The 15,753-nt window shown below is 53.8% G+C and overlaps 9 protein-coding genes across 9 annotated transcripts in view; 4 read left to right on the top strand and 5 right to left on the bottom strand.

Annotated features, from left to right (window-relative positions):
* Nucleotides 1-117: 117 nt before the first annotated feature.
* VDBG_02610 (siderophore iron transporter mirB) lies at nucleotides 118-1,872 on the top strand (the record flags this gene model as incomplete). Its single annotated transcript, XM_003006425.1, has 1 exon — nucleotides 118-1,872. The coding sequence occupies one exon, from the start codon at nucleotides 118-120 to the stop codon at nucleotides 1,870-1,872; it is 1,755 nt and encodes a 584-aa protein (XP_003006471.1).
* Nucleotides 1,873-2,088: 216 nt separating this feature from the next.
* VDBG_02611 (FAD binding domain-containing protein) lies at nucleotides 2,089-4,690 on the bottom strand (the record flags this gene model as incomplete). The annotated part of the gene is made up of 8 exons (XM_003006426.1): nucleotides 2,089-3,080; nucleotides 3,149-3,334; nucleotides 3,386-3,595; nucleotides 3,649-3,901; nucleotides 3,963-4,172; nucleotides 4,351-4,476; nucleotides 4,532-4,587; nucleotides 4,639-4,690. 8 exons carry the CDS (start codon nucleotides 4,688-4,690, stop codon nucleotides 2,089-2,091), a joined length of 2,085 nt encoding a protein of 694 aa, XP_003006472.1.
* A 735-nt stretch (nucleotides 4,691-5,425) lies between these two features.
* Nucleotides 5,426-6,298, top strand: VDBG_02612 (aromatic ring-opening dioxygenase family protein; the record flags this gene model as incomplete). Its single annotated transcript, XM_003006427.1, has 2 exons — nucleotides 5,426-5,518; nucleotides 5,570-6,298. 2 exons carry the CDS (start codon nucleotides 5,426-5,428, stop codon nucleotides 6,296-6,298), a joined length of 822 nt encoding a protein of 273 aa, XP_003006473.1.
* Nucleotides 6,299-6,573: 275 nt separating this feature from the next.
* Nucleotides 6,574-7,898, bottom strand: VDBG_02613 (X-Pro dipeptidyl-peptidase protein; the record flags this gene model as incomplete). The annotated part of the gene is made up of 2 exons (XM_003006428.1): nucleotides 6,574-6,664; nucleotides 6,724-7,898. The coding sequence occupies 2 exons, from the start codon at nucleotides 7,896-7,898 to the stop codon at nucleotides 6,574-6,576; spliced, it is 1,266 nt and encodes a 421-aa protein (XP_003006474.1).
* A 1,032-nt stretch (nucleotides 7,899-8,930) lies between these two features.
* VDBG_02614 (fumarylacetoacetase) lies at nucleotides 8,931-9,993 on the bottom strand (the record flags this gene model as incomplete). The annotated part of the gene is made up of 3 exons (XM_003006429.1): nucleotides 8,931-9,478; nucleotides 9,538-9,897; nucleotides 9,960-9,993. The coding sequence occupies 3 exons, from the start codon at nucleotides 9,991-9,993 to the stop codon at nucleotides 8,931-8,933; spliced, it is 942 nt and encodes a 313-aa protein (XP_003006475.1).
* Nucleotides 9,994-10,722: 729 nt separating this feature from the next.
* Nucleotides 10,723-11,271, top strand: VDBG_02615 (cupin domain-containing protein; the record flags this gene model as incomplete). Its single annotated transcript, XM_003006430.1, has 1 exon — nucleotides 10,723-11,271. One exon carries the CDS (start codon nucleotides 10,723-10,725, stop codon nucleotides 11,269-11,271), a length of 549 nt encoding a protein of 182 aa, XP_003006476.1.
* A 223-nt stretch (nucleotides 11,272-11,494) lies between these two features.
* Nucleotides 11,495-11,952, bottom strand: VDBG_02616 (conserved hypothetical protein; the record flags this gene model as incomplete). Its single annotated transcript, XM_003006431.1, has 2 exons — nucleotides 11,495-11,575; nucleotides 11,665-11,952. 2 exons carry the CDS (start codon nucleotides 11,950-11,952, stop codon nucleotides 11,495-11,497), a joined length of 369 nt encoding a protein of 122 aa, XP_003006477.1.
* Nucleotides 11,953-12,374: 422 nt separating this feature from the next.
* On the top strand, nucleotides 12,375-14,046 carry VDBG_02617 (conserved hypothetical protein; the record flags this gene model as incomplete). Its single annotated transcript, XM_003006432.1, has 4 exons — nucleotides 12,375-12,773; nucleotides 12,828-13,330; nucleotides 13,541-13,656; nucleotides 13,706-14,046. 4 exons carry the CDS (start codon nucleotides 12,375-12,377, stop codon nucleotides 14,044-14,046), a joined length of 1,359 nt encoding a protein of 452 aa, XP_003006478.1.
* A 220-nt stretch (nucleotides 14,047-14,266) lies between these two features.
* The window catches only part of VDBG_02618 (C2H2 type zinc finger domain-containing protein), a gene marked incomplete at both ends in the record, with an annotated part of 2,906 nt that continues 1,419 nt past the window's right edge, over nucleotides 14,267-15,753 (bottom strand). The window contains one exon of the mRNA XM_003006433.1: nucleotides 14,267-15,565. Coding sequence (XP_003006479.1) covers nucleotides 14,267-15,565 — 1,299 coding nt within the window. The remainder of the gene's footprint in view (nucleotides 15,566-15,753) is intronic.

Below are 15,753 nucleotides of genomic sequence, written 5' to 3' on the forward strand. Positions count from 1 at the left end.
GAAAATATAACTCTTTCCAGTGACTTTAATTTTCTATTGACGATCCTTCCATCTTGCCTATTGTCTTTCAATCACAAGCAACGCAACGCTTTTGTGTTTCTCCCGCCTTCCACAGTCATGGCAGAACCTCGACACCCCGACGTGCCATTGCACGTTGGCAGTAAGGAGCAAGAGGCGAAGATTCGGGATCTAGAGCACGACCGCGATTCCTCGCAGCAACAAGAAGAGACCATCGACAAGGAGGCTCAAGCCGGTGTTCGCAATGTCGAAGCCATCGCCACGGTCTGGTCCAAGACGACTCTGATCATCGCCTATGTCTTGATCTGGATCGTGTACTTTGTCATGCTGATGCAGCAAATGTCATCGGCATCACTGACACCCTTCGTCACCTCGGCCTTCCAGCTTCACTCGCTGACACCGACCGTTGGAATCATCAGCACGGTGGCAGGAGGAGTCTGCATCCTCACGATTGCCAAGGTCCTTGACGTCTTTGGCCGCCCGCAAGGCTACGCCGTTTCGCTCGTCATCACAACAATTGGCCTCATCATGATGGCAGCAACCAACAGCGTCGAGATGTACGCGGCGGCACAGGTTTTCTGGACCGTCGGAACCAACTCGCTACTCTACACCGTCAACATCATCGTCGCCGATACCTCGTCCCTGCGCAACCGTGCGCTCATGACGGCCCTGACGGCATCACCCAATATTATAACCATCTGGCTAGGAGGTCCCATCTCGGAAGGCTTCCTCAATGGCCCTGGCTGGCGCTGGGCCTATGGCATGTTCTCCATTATCGTGCCCGTCATCTGTGCGCCCCTGCTTGCCCTGCTGCTCGTCAACCTCTCCAAGGCCAAGAAGCAGGGAGTCATCGTTTCGGAAAAGGAGAAGCGATCGCCTATTACATCCGTTCTTTATTATGCACGCGAATTCGACGCTGTCGGCCTTCTCCTGCTCACGGTTGGCTTGTCCATGTTCCTGCTGTCTTTCAACCTCTACGGCTTCCAGCCCCTGCAATGGCGCTCGCCTCTGATCATCTGCCTGTTGGTCTTTGGCGTGCTCCTCGTCGTGCTTTTCGCGTTGTGGGAGAAGTTCCTGGCTCCCGTCACATTCATCCCTTACTCACTGCTTCTCGACCGTAACATGGTCGGCGCATGTGTGCTCGGCACCACGTTGTTCATCAGCTTCTTCTGCTGGAACAGCTTCTTCACCTCGTACCTCATGGTTGTCCACGACCTGAGCGTGACCAAGGCCAGCTACGTCTACCAGATCTACGGTCTCGGCGGCAGTCTGTTCTCCATTGCCACCGGCGTGGCCATTCGGTACACGGGACGCTTCAAGGCCATTACGCTTTACGGTGCCATTCCCGTGTATGTGCTCTTCATGGGCCTCATGATCCACTTCCGGGATGCTAAGTCATCCAACCTCGGCCTTATCATTATGTCCCAGGTATTTTTGTCGGCCGCCGGTGGCATCATGCTCATCACGCCGCAGATCGCCGCCGTCTCGGCGTCGAACCACCAGAACGTCGCTGTCGTCATGGCCGTCCTGTCAATGTTCTCGGCCGTCGGTGGTGCCGTGGGCCTCACCGTCGCCGGAACCATTTGGCAGAACGTTTTTCCTGTCAAGCTTGCTGAGTACCTCCCCCTTGAGGCGCAGCCGGAACTATTCAACATTTACGCCATGCTCGAGGCGCAGCTCATGTACCCGGATGGAACGCCAACCCGTATCGCCATTCAGAAGGCGTACGCCGATGCGCAGTCGATGATGTTGACCGGAGGTACAGCGGTCTGGGTGCTTGCCGTTGTTGGTGTGGCCATTTGGAGGAACACGGATGTGAGGACCATGAAGCAGGTGAAGGGCAATGTCATCTAGAGGGCCAATCTTTCTTCTTTTGGCTGCATGCATGGAATTTGTAGCTGGTGTGAAATGCCTCTGAGCATCATGATGGTAGCTATAGCTGACGAGAGCAATGAATCAAGCCCATCTGTTCCGATCATCCAACTACTTTTTGGATTCATCTTGTATGCAACAGGGCTGACCGAGTTTGCTCATATTGACAGGTATAATAGATAAAAGGACTTCTCAGAACTAAGGGCTCTCATCGAACCGAGATACAGTGGAAAAGCTTTCGATACCCTCCCGTTCCGTAGTGTCGCTGGCAATGATTCCATAGACGGGCATATCTGCCAGCGTCGAAGCCACATGATGAAGCGTAGGTAGCGTCTTCCATGTTCCTCTATCAAATTTCATGGTCGATTCATGCCACGTCTTCTTTGCCGCCACATCGAGCGAGCTGGGCTCCGGTGCTGATTCATGCGTCTGGGTGACGAGATACTCAGCATCTGCAACACCCTTCTTGCCCACTGAAGGCACGCAACGGTACCAGAACCAAGTTGGTGCGTCTTGAACCGGCTGCGAAGCCCCGTTTGTCGGAGTCTGCGCATCTTGATCTTCGGGCTTTGAGACGCCATTCGTTGTGGCTCCGTTCGTCGTAGACCCTGCGCCGAGATCAATCTCGATGAAAACATTGCCATCCCAGCTACACTTTACAAGCACGCCCCTTTCCTTCCGGGCGACATCAATGTTGCAGAAGATCTTTGGCACGCCGAGTTCTTCTCTTCCTGTGACAAGAGGATCAGCAGCCCCCTCGAACATGACAACCATGAAGGAACCGACAACGCAATTGCCCGACTCCTTCTCGTACTGCACGCCGTGGATGAAGAAGCCGCAGACGTTATATCCGCGACCCCCGAGCCACGACAAGTCACGAAACTCGAGCGTCACAAGACTGGCCTCAGCAAGCGTACCGGGGCTGACGAAGCTAAAAGCCGGAGTCGGGAAGAGCGTCTTGAGATACGTAGCAGATGTGCTGAAGCGAATGTTATGAACCGTCGTGGAGCCGCCAGGGGGTTGAGGGGTGCCATCGTGGCGCTGTCTCGGGCTCGGCATGGGTCCGAAGGAAACGGGCCCTCGTTGGAAGCTCGGCCCATTGCGAGACCAAAGGTGTTCTTGGAGGACTCTCCTCGAGTTGTGCCACTCATCGTGGCCAAAGTTGTAGTTGATAAACTCCATCACTGTTTCTAGATGTAAGCGAAGCTGTATTGTGGCGTGCTTTTTGGGGTCACAGAAGCACAAGGTTCAGTCTTACTGTTGAAATTCTTCCGATTGGCGTCAGTCAAATCCTCTCCGGCCGATCTCGTGAAGTTTTGGATCTTGTGGGCCCTGGTATCTCTGATCTTTTCGTACAAAGCTAGCCTCTCAGGAAGTTCATTGACAGTTGTTCCTGAAGGGAGAAGGGCAGCAAGTGCAGCCGCATCTTCGATGGCCATGGCACCTGTAATGTATTAGCGACCTTTCATGCTGACTCAATAACGATAAAACTTACCTCCTTGGCCCTGATGAGGCAAGAATGGATGTGCTGCGTCACCGAGAAGCGCTAGCTTGCCCTTGAACCACGTTGGAATACGATCCATGTCTAGCAGCGTCCAGACCTTCAGCTCCGATTCCTCCACCTCCCGTAGAATAGACAGCACAACAGGAGCGAAACCGCCGTATACTTCTAGCAGGCGTTCCTTGCTGCCACTACGACTCCATCCTGCCAACAGTCAGCAATGTGTGGGTTGCGGATCTTGCGCGGAATATGTTGACCTTTGCCCTGCCCTGATGTGAGCTCGCTAGGGTGAATGCCAACAAAGTTCATGACCGTGTTGTTCAAGGTTGGGTACATGACAAGACGTCTGTCGTCGCCAACCCACATGGTCAGATAGCCATCCTCGGCAACCAGGTCTCGCGTTTCGGGATTCTCCTGGAGTGTTGATCGCGGTATCATGAATCTGAAGGCGCTCTTTCCCGAACCAAAAGGCTTGAGAGATGGGCCTGCGACGATGGATCGAGTGACTGACTGTTAAATCATTCTCATGTTAGCCGCAGCTCTCAGTTTTCTGCATGTAAATGGGCCTTACGCTAACACCATCGGCACCAATGAGAAGATCGCCTGACACGACGGATCCGTCCTCAAGTGTCACTGTACCGGCCGTGGGGTCGACATCGGCGACGGAACAGTTAGTGCGGATTTCGGCAGGTCGACCGGGCAGGGAAGTTGAAGTCGCCACTTTTTTCAGCTCTTCGTGGAGGCGGACCCGATGTGCGAGCATCCAAGACTTGAGTACATGCTGTCAGGATGTTTCATAGAAGATACCAGGTGTGGTCTTGAACATACATGTTGCCAGATGGATAGGGGTTTCCTGAGATCCACGCGGACCCTCTGATTGCCAATAAAATCATAGTCCGCGATCTTCAGAACGGTCAATAAAGACATGGCTCCTGGGGATATTGCCTGAGGACACCTACACCTCTGATTGGATTGGCCCCGAACTTCTCAGGAAACACACCGAATTGCTTGAGAATGCCATGGCAGTTTGGGGCAAGATGAATCGCGGCGCCAACTTCAGAATTCAAGCCTGAGCGTTCTAGAAGCTTGGTTTCAAAGTCAGCTTCACCATGATCCTGCAACTCTCAACCGCAGTCTTACCGTCACTTTGTGACCCTGCTGGCGCAGACCCAGGGCTGCTGTAAGCCCACCAATGCCTGCCAGCAAATTTAGCGAGGATCTTGATTAGAAATTCACAATTCACCAACCTGCTCCAACAATGACGATGTTCAGAGGTGAAACGGTTTCTGGTTGCTCCATCGTGAGGCAAATTGGCCTGGGCCACGAACTCAGTTCTGTAATGCGTACGTAGTATTGGCCAATGAAGCTTGGCTCAACTGGAGAATTCGACTGGAGAAAGAAGAACGAGTCTTCTCAAGTGCTCAGCTTGAACCCGGCTCTGCCACAGCATGTTGATTTGCTAGATGTCCTACATGTATTCAAGATCAAGTCTTGTGCTCGGAAGGCGCCGGGAGGTGGAGAGAGGGGCCGACAAGACGTTGTGTTTAATGCCAGGCGTGTTCCGCACTAGTATCAAGGGACCTGAGATCAGGAGAGGCATCACGCGGAGAACATGGGGGGATACCATGCTCGCCACCAATCCCGTGAAAGACCTGCTCTGGTCGTGATCGGTATTTGGATCTAACCTAAGCCCCGCCCCCGCACATTCGGCTCAGTTACCCCAGCCTTCCGGGCCGGGCGGCGGCCAGCTAGTCCCCTCCACATCCCGATCTGACCTTTGGTGGGCAAGACTGCGCTTCCTAGACCATATCCATAGACTCAGTGACCGCATGCGCTCGGTGAGAAACTCAAGTGTTCAAGTCCAACGCATCAAATCCCAATCATCTGTTTTTGGTCATTTGTCCACCCCTGTCATTTGGTCATCTTCAATCATGAGTAACTATTCACATTGGTAGAATATCATGTAAAAGCACGTGCTAATGTTGCCTAACAGCTCCACTAACGCCCGTACACTTCTTCTCCCATGGCTCTACCATGATGCTGGGCGAGGAATCCGAGGCTGCCACCTACTGGAAACGCGCCGGCGATGCCGCTATTGCGAATAAAATCAAAGGCGTCATCATGATGGTTTGTTCACCCACAATGTACTGATTGCGACTCTTGACTGATTATTTCCAGGGTGCACACTGGGATGCTCTCGGAGACAAGGTGGAGGTTGCCACAAATCCGGACCCTTCCAAATCACCAGTTGCCTACGTTCACCCATCCAAGTACGTGGACTACAAGCTTGTGCCCGACATCAAAACATCTGAGCGCTGCGTCAACATCCTCCGTGCGGCTGGATTCGACGCCAGTGGTAACCCAAAGTTTGACTGGATTCACGACACTTATCTGATTCTCATTCGCATGTTTCCTGACGGCTGCCCACCGACGACGCTCATCTCCATGAACGCGCGCTTCGACCCTCACTACCATGTTCGCGTCGGCGAAGCTCTGCGGCCCCTCCGTGCGGAAGGTTACCTCATCATCGGCTCCGGCGGCGCTGTTCACAACCTCTACAGGAACCACTGGGCTCCCATGTTGCGCTACTCTGACAACTTCGCCCAGACGCGCGCCCCCGAGCCATGGGCACTCGAATTCCGACAGGCCGTGGAGGATGTCGTCAAGAACAATTCTGGGCCCCGACTACGGAGAGCCATGACGCGACTAATGAAGCATCCCATGTACAGGGACGCGCACGCTACAGACGACCATTTCATGGCTGCCATGTTTGTGGCTGGAGCTGTAGGCGATGAGGATGACGAGGGGTGTTTTGGTGAGCTCAAGGCTGAGACTTGGGAGCTTACCAACATGTGTAATAGTCAGTTTACGTTTGGGAGCTGGCCAAAGACACTGGCTGTGGCATAAATCGTGATACTATACGTAGCATATATCTCGTTTGCTGTTTTTTGCATTTTCATAGTAATATATTGTAAGAAGCTTTCTCTCAAGTTGATTTCATATTTTGACTATTCAACACTGTACGTCTCTCCAGGCAGAAGGATGCTGTCGAATATCTTAGGCGTGGTCAGTCAAATAGGTGCATTGAAGAATCTTTGGTCTCGCTCAACAAAAGGAAACTAAAGCTTTGAAGATACTGTTGCAAAAAAGAGTAACACGCTTATATCAAGTTCTATTGAAGTCTATTTCTGGGGAATAATTGGCAAAGTAACGTAGTTCTGATATCCAGGCCCAAAATGGACGTGATTCGTACCCTGCAGCTTCTCGGGTGACCTGCTCAACTCGTATTAGCAAATATTGAATCACTCGAACGCAACTCGCGAGCCACTCACCTGTCAGACGGGTCGTCATGCGTGAAGATTCCAGATCCCTGTGTATCACCGGACGAAACCTCAAAAACGAGTTTGCCTCCCTTCTCGACAACCACATTGGTCGGCCAGATCTCGACATCAACAGTGTAGACTTCTCCCTGGATGACAGGCAAAACATCCTTGCTGGTATAGTCGCGGTGAGGCAGCCATTCACGGTGCTTCGCGTGCTCCTTGTTGATCTTTCGCAGACTGACGCGCAACCAGCCCTTGGTCAGGGGCACGGGGTCGCCAGCGGTGCCCGTGTAGTAGATCTCCTGTCCATTCGGCCCTATGTGGCGCAGGGTCACGAAAAGATCAATATCGCTTGGTGTCGGGCCAGATGGATCCGGAGTAACAGAGACGTTGAGATGAGCCGTAACGTGACCCGTGACTTCCGTTTCCGCCTCAAAGGGCAGTGTTACAAACTGAAGGACCTGCTGATCATCTAGTGACCCAAGGGCACGATATGACAGTTTTGCCCTATCGCTTAGGGACTCATGCACTGCATCGGGCGTTAAGCCGAGATCCGGCGTCAGGTGGAACTGCATGTACTCTGTACGTGCGATTGGCCACGCTTGCTCCTCACGACGAGGGAAGCTCTTTTCCTTTTCAGCATCATTGAAGCCAGCATCGCCTTTGCGCAGTACCAGCGTGACAGGTGAGACCTTGCCCGGCTCAGACCAGCCAACGCGGTCCTCTCCCTTGAGGAAAGCGTCGAGAAAGCTTCGTTGGACCTCGATCTCTTCCTTGTAGTAGAAGGGAAGATCATGACGGCCGGTGATCATGCGCAGGTACTTGAGTTTCGACCCAGCATGGAGATATCCCTCAATGTTGCCGCGGAGGTGCAACAAGATGCCGCCCCAGTTGCCCACCGATAACAGAGGGACCTCAATATCGCCCATGTCGTACTCCTTCGAGGCGTAGTAAGGATCGTCTCGGAATTTGTTATCGCGGTTGTCTGTTGTCTGATCACACCTGTTCGCGGCGAGTTCCTCCTCTTCGAGATCACCCTCAATGGTGTCCGGGCCCCAGTTTCTTGCGCTGCGGCCTGGCCGACCATACTGGTTCGTGATGACCTGGCGGTTCCACCAGAACTTGATAAAAGCGTTTGACAGAATGCCGCCATGACGGCAGCGGTCGCGATAGTAATCCGACATGCCTTCCCAGGGCACAATGGCCGCAAGGCCCTTGGGCCGGCGTGCCGCCACGCCGCCATTGGCTTCCAGCGTAGTAGCTGATACCAAGGAGTCCAACTTTGCCGTTTGACCACGACTGATCAGCGGCCCACTCAACAACGTCGAAGAAAGGCTTCGCTCGTGCCTCGCGACATGGTGTCCAGCAGGCCGGTCGACTGGCCGAGGCCACGCTCTTCGGCACGAACGACGGCATAGCCGTTGCGCGTCTCAGTAGCCGGGGTCTGGCGTCTCCCAGGTTGAGTGCTCTGACTTTTTGTTCTTCATTGACCTCGGCGAAGGAATTTCGGGGGGGAAGCTGGGCTCAGGGTCAGTTTCACAAAAATTAGGGACCCTGGGGAAACCAAGGGGGATAGTACTCTTTTATAGGGAATATCTTTTTCCGTAAGGGCCGTAGGTGAACAAGTACTGGAACTGGGCCCCTGCCGACTTTGGGCGGTAAATGTTGCAGCGTACGAGACCGTCGCCGGCCTTGAGAGTTACGGTGGCATTTTGTTCGAAAATGTAAGGGAATGACTTCTCGTCGACCTTGTGTAAGTCTTTCACTTGATTCGGCATATTGGGCAATTTTTGAGTCTGATGCTCGAGCTGCTTGATTTCAATGTCGAAGCCGCGATTCGAGAAATCATATGATATGGCATATATGCTGCGTCTGTGAACTGGACGGTGTGCTGTAATGCCGCTAACCTTGGCTACATATTGAGTCGGAATGTGGGGGAGGGCGCTGTGTTGCTGTTCAAACGGTTCTCCGAAGGACAAACTCATACGCGTGGAGCCGAAGACCCGACCCCGAATAGTGTCACTAAGGTATACCTAGTGGACCTAGAATCATATTTAGATGGGTCGGTCAACGAGGTGTGAAATGTCGTTTTCACTGATTTGCAGTGCTGGCATATAGAAAGGTGTCTTGTAGGTAGGTTCAAGAGACGACGACTCGAAGGTGATGCTAGCTTGCATTCGTATTATTGCCAATTTCCAAAATTCCAGTGTCGCAAGCTACTCTGGAAATGGGCGATTTGGTACGATCGTGCCTACGCACTCGCCAAAGCCCACGCCATCATCTCCATTTCCAGCCATAGCCGTCATCCGTACCATGTCTCCGTCTTCCAGAAACGCGCGCGTGCTGCCATCCTTCAGTACCACAGGCGCTGATCCTCCGCTTGTAACCTCTAATAAACAGCCTAGGGCGCCCTCTCCGGGTCCGCTGACTGTCCCTGTTGCCAGCACGTCGCCCGTGCGAAGCGAAGCGCCCGAGCTTACTGCGTGGGCCGTCATTTGCCTCATGCTCCAGTAGAGATCTTGCACCCTGCAGGTGCCAACAGTCGTAGCGTCGCCTCGAGCCACGATTTCTGCCTTCATTGTTATGTTGTAAGATGCCCTATCGGTATCTTCAAGATATTGAGGCACAGAACGCTGAATTTGTCCGTTCGATCTGAACGGTTCGAGGGCATCAAGTGTCACCACCCATGGTGACATTGTCGAGCCAACACTCTTGCCGTTGAAGGGCCCGAGAGGCATCATCTCGAATCCTTGGATATCCCGGGCTTCAAATGTCAGTCCTTATGGCTTCAACACACCTACCCAGTAATCACACAGCACTTACAGCTCCAGTCATTGAGGATGACGAACCCAAAAATGTGTTCATCAGCATCGGCTGCATTCAGACGCTGCCTCATAGGCAGTGGCTTGCCAATGATGGCGGCAAGCTCGAGCTCGTAGTCCATCTTCTGCGATGGCCCGAAAATAATAGAAGGCTCATTTCGGGGAGTATCCGGACCCATGGCCTTGGGGTTCCTGAATTGGCCCCAGGGCCTCTCGATTTCTGTTCCTGAGACGACAATTGAGCTTGCCCGGCCTTGGTAACCGATAGGGAAGTTGAAAAATGCCGGGGGTGGGCGCTCATCATTGATGATGATTCTGCCAGCGTTCTTGACATGCTCCAAGGAGCACGAGAAGTCTGCAGCTACCGTCAACGTTGTTCTGCGACTTGTGAATGAGTATGGCCTGTGGTACAGGGTTTCTTACCAGCAAAGTCCCCAATAGCCACAGGAAGATGCATGGTCACTGCGCCAATGTCCTCTGTTGCCGAGACAGGGAACGCGTCGATGCCGTTCCTCCCGAATGCATCTTGAAGCTCCCGCCGTACGCTGCTTTGCACGGATTTTGGTAGGTTGGCAAAGTTGTTCAGTGTTTCGTGAGACCAGGCGTCATCAGGGAGCCCCTCAATATCAGAGAAGAACCCGTTCTGATACAACGTTTCTAGCCAGATAACAGTGTTGCCGATCCTGGTTGCCGCACGAGGACGTTGGCGAGCTGTCGACGATGCGATGCCGAACGGAACATTCTTTTGCGAGAAGTGGTGGCATACTCTGCTGCGGAAGACATGACGGCTCACTGTACAGGATTGCTCATGAAGTTGCAATTTTGAGACTGTCGTCACTCGGACACTTAACCGCTGTATCTTGCTCTTTCATCTCGGGAACAATAACACCGTGGCATGTCTTTCGGCTTGACGCGGCCACTGCACCCCACCCCCCACATCGGGACCTTACGTCGGGAGTGAGGAGGCGGGGTGGTGCGGGGGATCAATTAGCACGAGACCGTGTCATTGTCCATAGACCATAACCATAGACAACAAGAACCGTGGCCTACAGCAGTTAAAAATTGTGAAGTACCTACCTAAGAAATTTACCTTCATTGTCAGTAGTCTCACCGCGAAGCCAACAGCCAAAGTCGCCAACGACTTTACACCATCCAAAGGACTCTTATACCTTCGCATACCATCACCATGGCTCACGTGGGCAAGCTCGCTATCCCCAGGCGCTTCATCACGGCCAACAACGATAAGGGCGAAGCAATAATCGACCATTCTATCCCCGCCGAGGGCGACTTCGCAGAGACTGCAAAAGGAGATGCCAGCTTCTTCCAACCCTACGTCACAAACACTTTCCCCGTTGACCTCGGCAACAGGGCAGACGTGACCGCTTACGAGGGCTACCGCAAGAGCCCTCCTGGGCTGAGCGTTTCCACTGGCACTGTCCTCCGCTACGTCGACATGCCGCCGGGAGCTCTGTCGCCCATGCACAAGACCATCAGCCTCGATTACGGTGTGGTTATTGAGGGAAGTGTCGAGTTGGTTCTCGATTCCGGGGAGACGCAGTTGCTGGAACGCGGCGACATTTGTGTCCAACGCGCAACAATGCATGCCTGGCGCAATGTCAGTCAGACGGAATGGGCTAGGATGTTGTACGTGCTGCAACCGGCGACTTCATCGGTCCCAGGAGAGGAGCTTTCGGAGGATTATGGAGGTATGCGCGGGGTAGCGTCATCCGCTTAGAAGTATAGAATAACGCCGATGAGTGTAACATAGCCTTTTATTCATGAACCGTTCATGAACCGTTCAAGAGATATCAGTTGTTCATCACTGTATTTTGTTGGAATTTGAAGCTTGCGCCAGTGCGTCGATGAACCAGATAGCCCTGAGCCACATACATAAACAAGGTATATTACGAAACTACAACAGAATAACCAGAACGTTATACCCAAGTCAAATCCCTTGGTCAGATCTCGCCCCCAATTTTGTACTTGAAAATATTCTCATTGAGACGGCCAAATGATGCTCGCCAAGCCTTCGCCGCAGTCTAAATCCCACACCATCAGTCCTAACATCCCGCTCAAGTCTCGTTCAACTGAAGGTGTAGTGCTCGCAGCGGCAAAGAGCTATACTTACTGCGTTGACAAAAACGCCTGTGAACATAGTCGCGATGAAGACCCTCTCGGCGGGATGCGTGTAAACGCGAATCTGCGACTGATCTCTTTCCGTGTCGATTGGCCTGTACGCTGGAACCCGGCGATGCGGAACATCCCAGTGCGGCGGTTCTGATGAAAGGCCTCCCTGCGGGGCTGTCTCTTCAGTGTTTTTCTGCGCTCTGCCGGAGTGATGCAGATCGTAGTCGTCCAAGAGACGAGATGGTAGGTGGTTCGGCCTTGAGACGGTCTGGGTGATTGTAGCTGACATTTTGGTGTCGGAGACTTGAATTGGGCGGCTAGGAACAACGAAATCTACGGAAGAAGAATAAAAGAGTGCAGAGCATACATAGGTCGTCGTTACGAAGCATTCGACACGAAACCGGTGAGATGAGAGCGGCTACGTGATGAAACGTGCTGTAGGCGAGGGGCCCGAACAGTAGCCTGAAGCACATCGGGATGTGGAGGAGCAGACCGAAGCTCCCGGCGCCCCCTTTTCCCCACAGCCGAGATCCCCAGGCCCTGTATCATGGCCTCGGCTGAGCTGTTCGATTAGTTTGAGATGTAATGCGAGCTACCATGTAAGTGCTAGCATGCCTTCATCATTGGAGATTCTTGTGCACATTGCGCACCTCTTTGGCACTTTTGCAGCTTGACTCTAAGCGAAACCCATATCTTGCCCAGCACCTCACAATGTCCAACAAGGCCTTCAGCAGCATCCGCTCGGCCGCCATCGATGGCCGGGCATGGAACCCATTTTTCAAGAAGACGCAGCTCAAGAAGCTGCATGAAGCGCTAGTTGCCCGCGCTACGAATATTAAAGCGGCCATGGAGAAGGACACGGGAAACACGAGATTCGAAATCGCAACCGAATACTGGCTGGCGTTGCGTTGTCTTGCCCAGGTCTACGACTCAATTGACACGGACACGGAGCTCAAATTGGAGTATCGGATTGCCAATAGCAAAGATGCATCAGATGCCCGAGACCCTGTGGGCATTGTTGTGATTGAACCTCTCGCGCAGACATTCCTCTACTCGCTGCTGTCAGCACTGGCGCCGGCGATCGGTGCTGGAAACTGTGTGATTGTTCAGGTATGTCTTCAAGTCATCCTTCTTCCATCGTGCAAGCTGATATATCTATTACAGATGGGGCGTTCCATGCTGGCGACGCCCAGCATCGTCTTGCCCTTAGTCCAGGCTGCTCTCGTGGAAGGGACGTTCGAAGTTTCATACACTACGGTGTCAGACAACGATATCAATCACAGGCATTGCCGGATCATGCAGAATGGCCCAACAGCGACACCTCTAGCCCACCACATCGTATCAGAAAGCAAGAATCGCATCATTGCCGTGGTGGAACGTGATGCCGACGTCGATGAGGCAGCACGATCCCTTGTCACGGCGCGCTTCTCCATCAGAGGCAAGAGTGCGTATGCGCCCGATCTGGTTCTGGTCAATGAATGGATAAGAAAGGATTTCCTGGCGGCTTTGTCGAAACAGTCAATAGCACTCGGCAATTCTTACGTCTCGGAAACTCGCCCAGCGAAGGCATCTCCGTCTTCGAACCTTGTACAAGAGGTGATGAAGGGAGGCTCTGGGAGCGTCCACTCAACGTCTCAATATGGTGCTATAGTGGAGATTGAGGAAAGGTCAGCCACTTTTCCTACATGTTTTTCAAGTTGAGAACACCACTGATGCAAAAGTAGGAGGTCTGATCTGCTCGGGCGTAAGACAGACGAGCCGTGCCTCGTAGTCCACTCCGTTACAAGCATGGACGACGCCATCGACGTCGCGTCGGGGTAAGCTGCTTGCATTCTTCAAAACGCTGGAAGCTTGCTGACATGGTCTACTCGTGACAGCTTTGGGAGACTCTCGGCGGCCTATGTCTTCACAGCGCCTGCGGCGGCCAAGTACATCTGCCAGTTCCTCAATGCCAGCATCTGCCTGGTCAACCATATCCCGCTCAAACTTCTTTGTATGTGCTCGAAGCGCATGGCCGGATGGACCACAACTGATTCTTGTAGATGGCCCCATAGCACCAGCTGATCACTCATTCAGCCCCGATACTCTGACACCCTACAGCGAGCGCCATTTTACCTTGGCCAAGGGACAGTTTATCGAGCCTACGAAAGATGGACAACGACTTGCGCAGCTCTTTTTTGAGGCCTCGCCGAAAGGTTGCCAGACCTTGCATGAGGAGGCTTCGGCCGCACTTAAAGATATGCACCGCGTGAAGAAGGGCGGCGACATCGGGTTCTTCAACCAAGGTATTGTCACGGGAGGCATCATTGTCCTGTCAACAGCCATTTCCTGCACAGGGCTTCTGTGCTACTATCTCGTCAAGGTAGCTAGGTCGACGCTATAAGGCGATACTTGTCAATATCTGGGTTTAATGTAGCTTTGGATGGGAGTCTACGGAGGTATACGAATATAACATGTATTGTTGATCCATTATGATACTTGTCTGACACTTGCGTCTGCGCGCTTTTTAGAGGTACAATCGCCAGCATGATGCCTCTCGACGTCGATTGACTTCCGCTTCCTCGCCGAAGCATCTGCTTTGCCCCGGGAATGAGGCCTTGCCATCAAACCTCACCTCCTTCGGCGCCTCGTGATGAGCGTTGCAGCCCAGCCATCAGCTGCACCAGCTTCTCGACCAACAGAGGGCGCGTCGCCCTGTCAAAGTTGGCCCTCAACACCTCCGAGACAATTTCCATGACCTGGTCAGGACTCGAAAGAGGCACCCCAACGACCTCGCCGCGCTCGGACAAGTTGTGTATGCAGGGAGACCCGCTGCCCAGCTGCAAGAACCGCTGCAGTAGCAGGCCGTCAAGCTCATCGAGCCAGACGGCCGGCGGCGCCAGGTCACCCGGCGACTCGGTCCACTGGGCTCGGGACGGCCCCTGCTGATCCGCCACGAGGCCGTAGACCCAGAACGTCAGGCTCGCGTGATAGACCATGATGGCCGTGAAGTCCCGGATCGTGCCGGGCGGGAGCTGCCGCGTCAGCCGCAACGCCTGGCCGGCATGCCACACGGCCTTGCGCGCCGCCTCACCGCGGGCCCACTCGTGCACCGCGGGGGATATGCTGCGCGCCTGCTCGGGGCCCTCGATGCCGGCGAAGAGCTGCAGGTCCTCAAAAGGCGTGTGCAGGTGTAGGAGGATGAGCTCGAGGCGGATGAGGAGCTCGAGGTTCGCCGTTGTCGGGGCGGAAATGTTGATGCTCATCTGGAAGTGGCTTAGGAGCTTCGACAGCTCGTCGCGGCGCGTCGTGGTGACGAAGTCGTTCCAGCGGCGGGGCTTGGCGCGCTGCAACGAACTCATCTGGATGTACTCCCAAGCCATGCCCCATACGCAGGAGAGGAATGCCTCCCGCGAGAGCGACTCGTCGACGGCGACGTCCGGCGCAGAGGTTGCTTCTGGGTTGTCAAGGAAGTCGAACAGTGTGAGTTTTTGTGGCGAGCCTTGGGCGAGAACCGCTTGTTTCCATTGCTGAGGAGTTGTTGCCATCCAGAGCTGTGGTGAGGATGGCAGGTGCAGTTGAACCTCGGCGTACGAGATGAGGGGGCTCGCGAACAGGGACATGGATGACTTGGCATCGTGATGCATCATTCGGAAGGCTAGTCTCCTGAAGCCCTCCATGTCGATCCAGGTGTGCCAGGCCTTCTCAAGCGAGACGTCATCAAGACTGGGATCCAGTGACAGGTCGAGATACCTGGTCTTTTTGAACTTGTTGTCCCTCCTGAGCATGGTGACGAGGGGCTGCAGAAAGGACTCGGAGATTTCGGCCTTTCTGCTGTAGCCGCTCCACATGCCCAACTCGAGAGAGATGAGGAACGCCTGGGACAACTGCAGGTCTCTGATCAAGGAATTGTCTTTCTCCCACTGTATATTGATCAGCAAGTAGCACCTTTATTTATTTGATAGGAGGCTTACCACTTCCGGGAGGGCCGCCCGGACAGACTCTTGAATGGCGTAGCCGAGTTTGACAGTGCCGGATCAAGCGTCACACGCACGGCAGCCGCATGCGGCGACGAGCTCTGGTCTTTTTTGTGTTGGATCAAGGTCGGCGT

Source organism: Verticillium alfalfae, genomic scaffold (assembly GCF_000150825.1).
Source record: "Verticillium alfalfae VaMs.102 supercont1.3 genomic scaffold, whole genome shotgun sequence".
Lineage (NCBI taxonomy): Eukaryota > Fungi > Ascomycota > Sordariomycetes > Glomerellales > Plectosphaerellaceae > Verticillium > Verticillium alfalfae.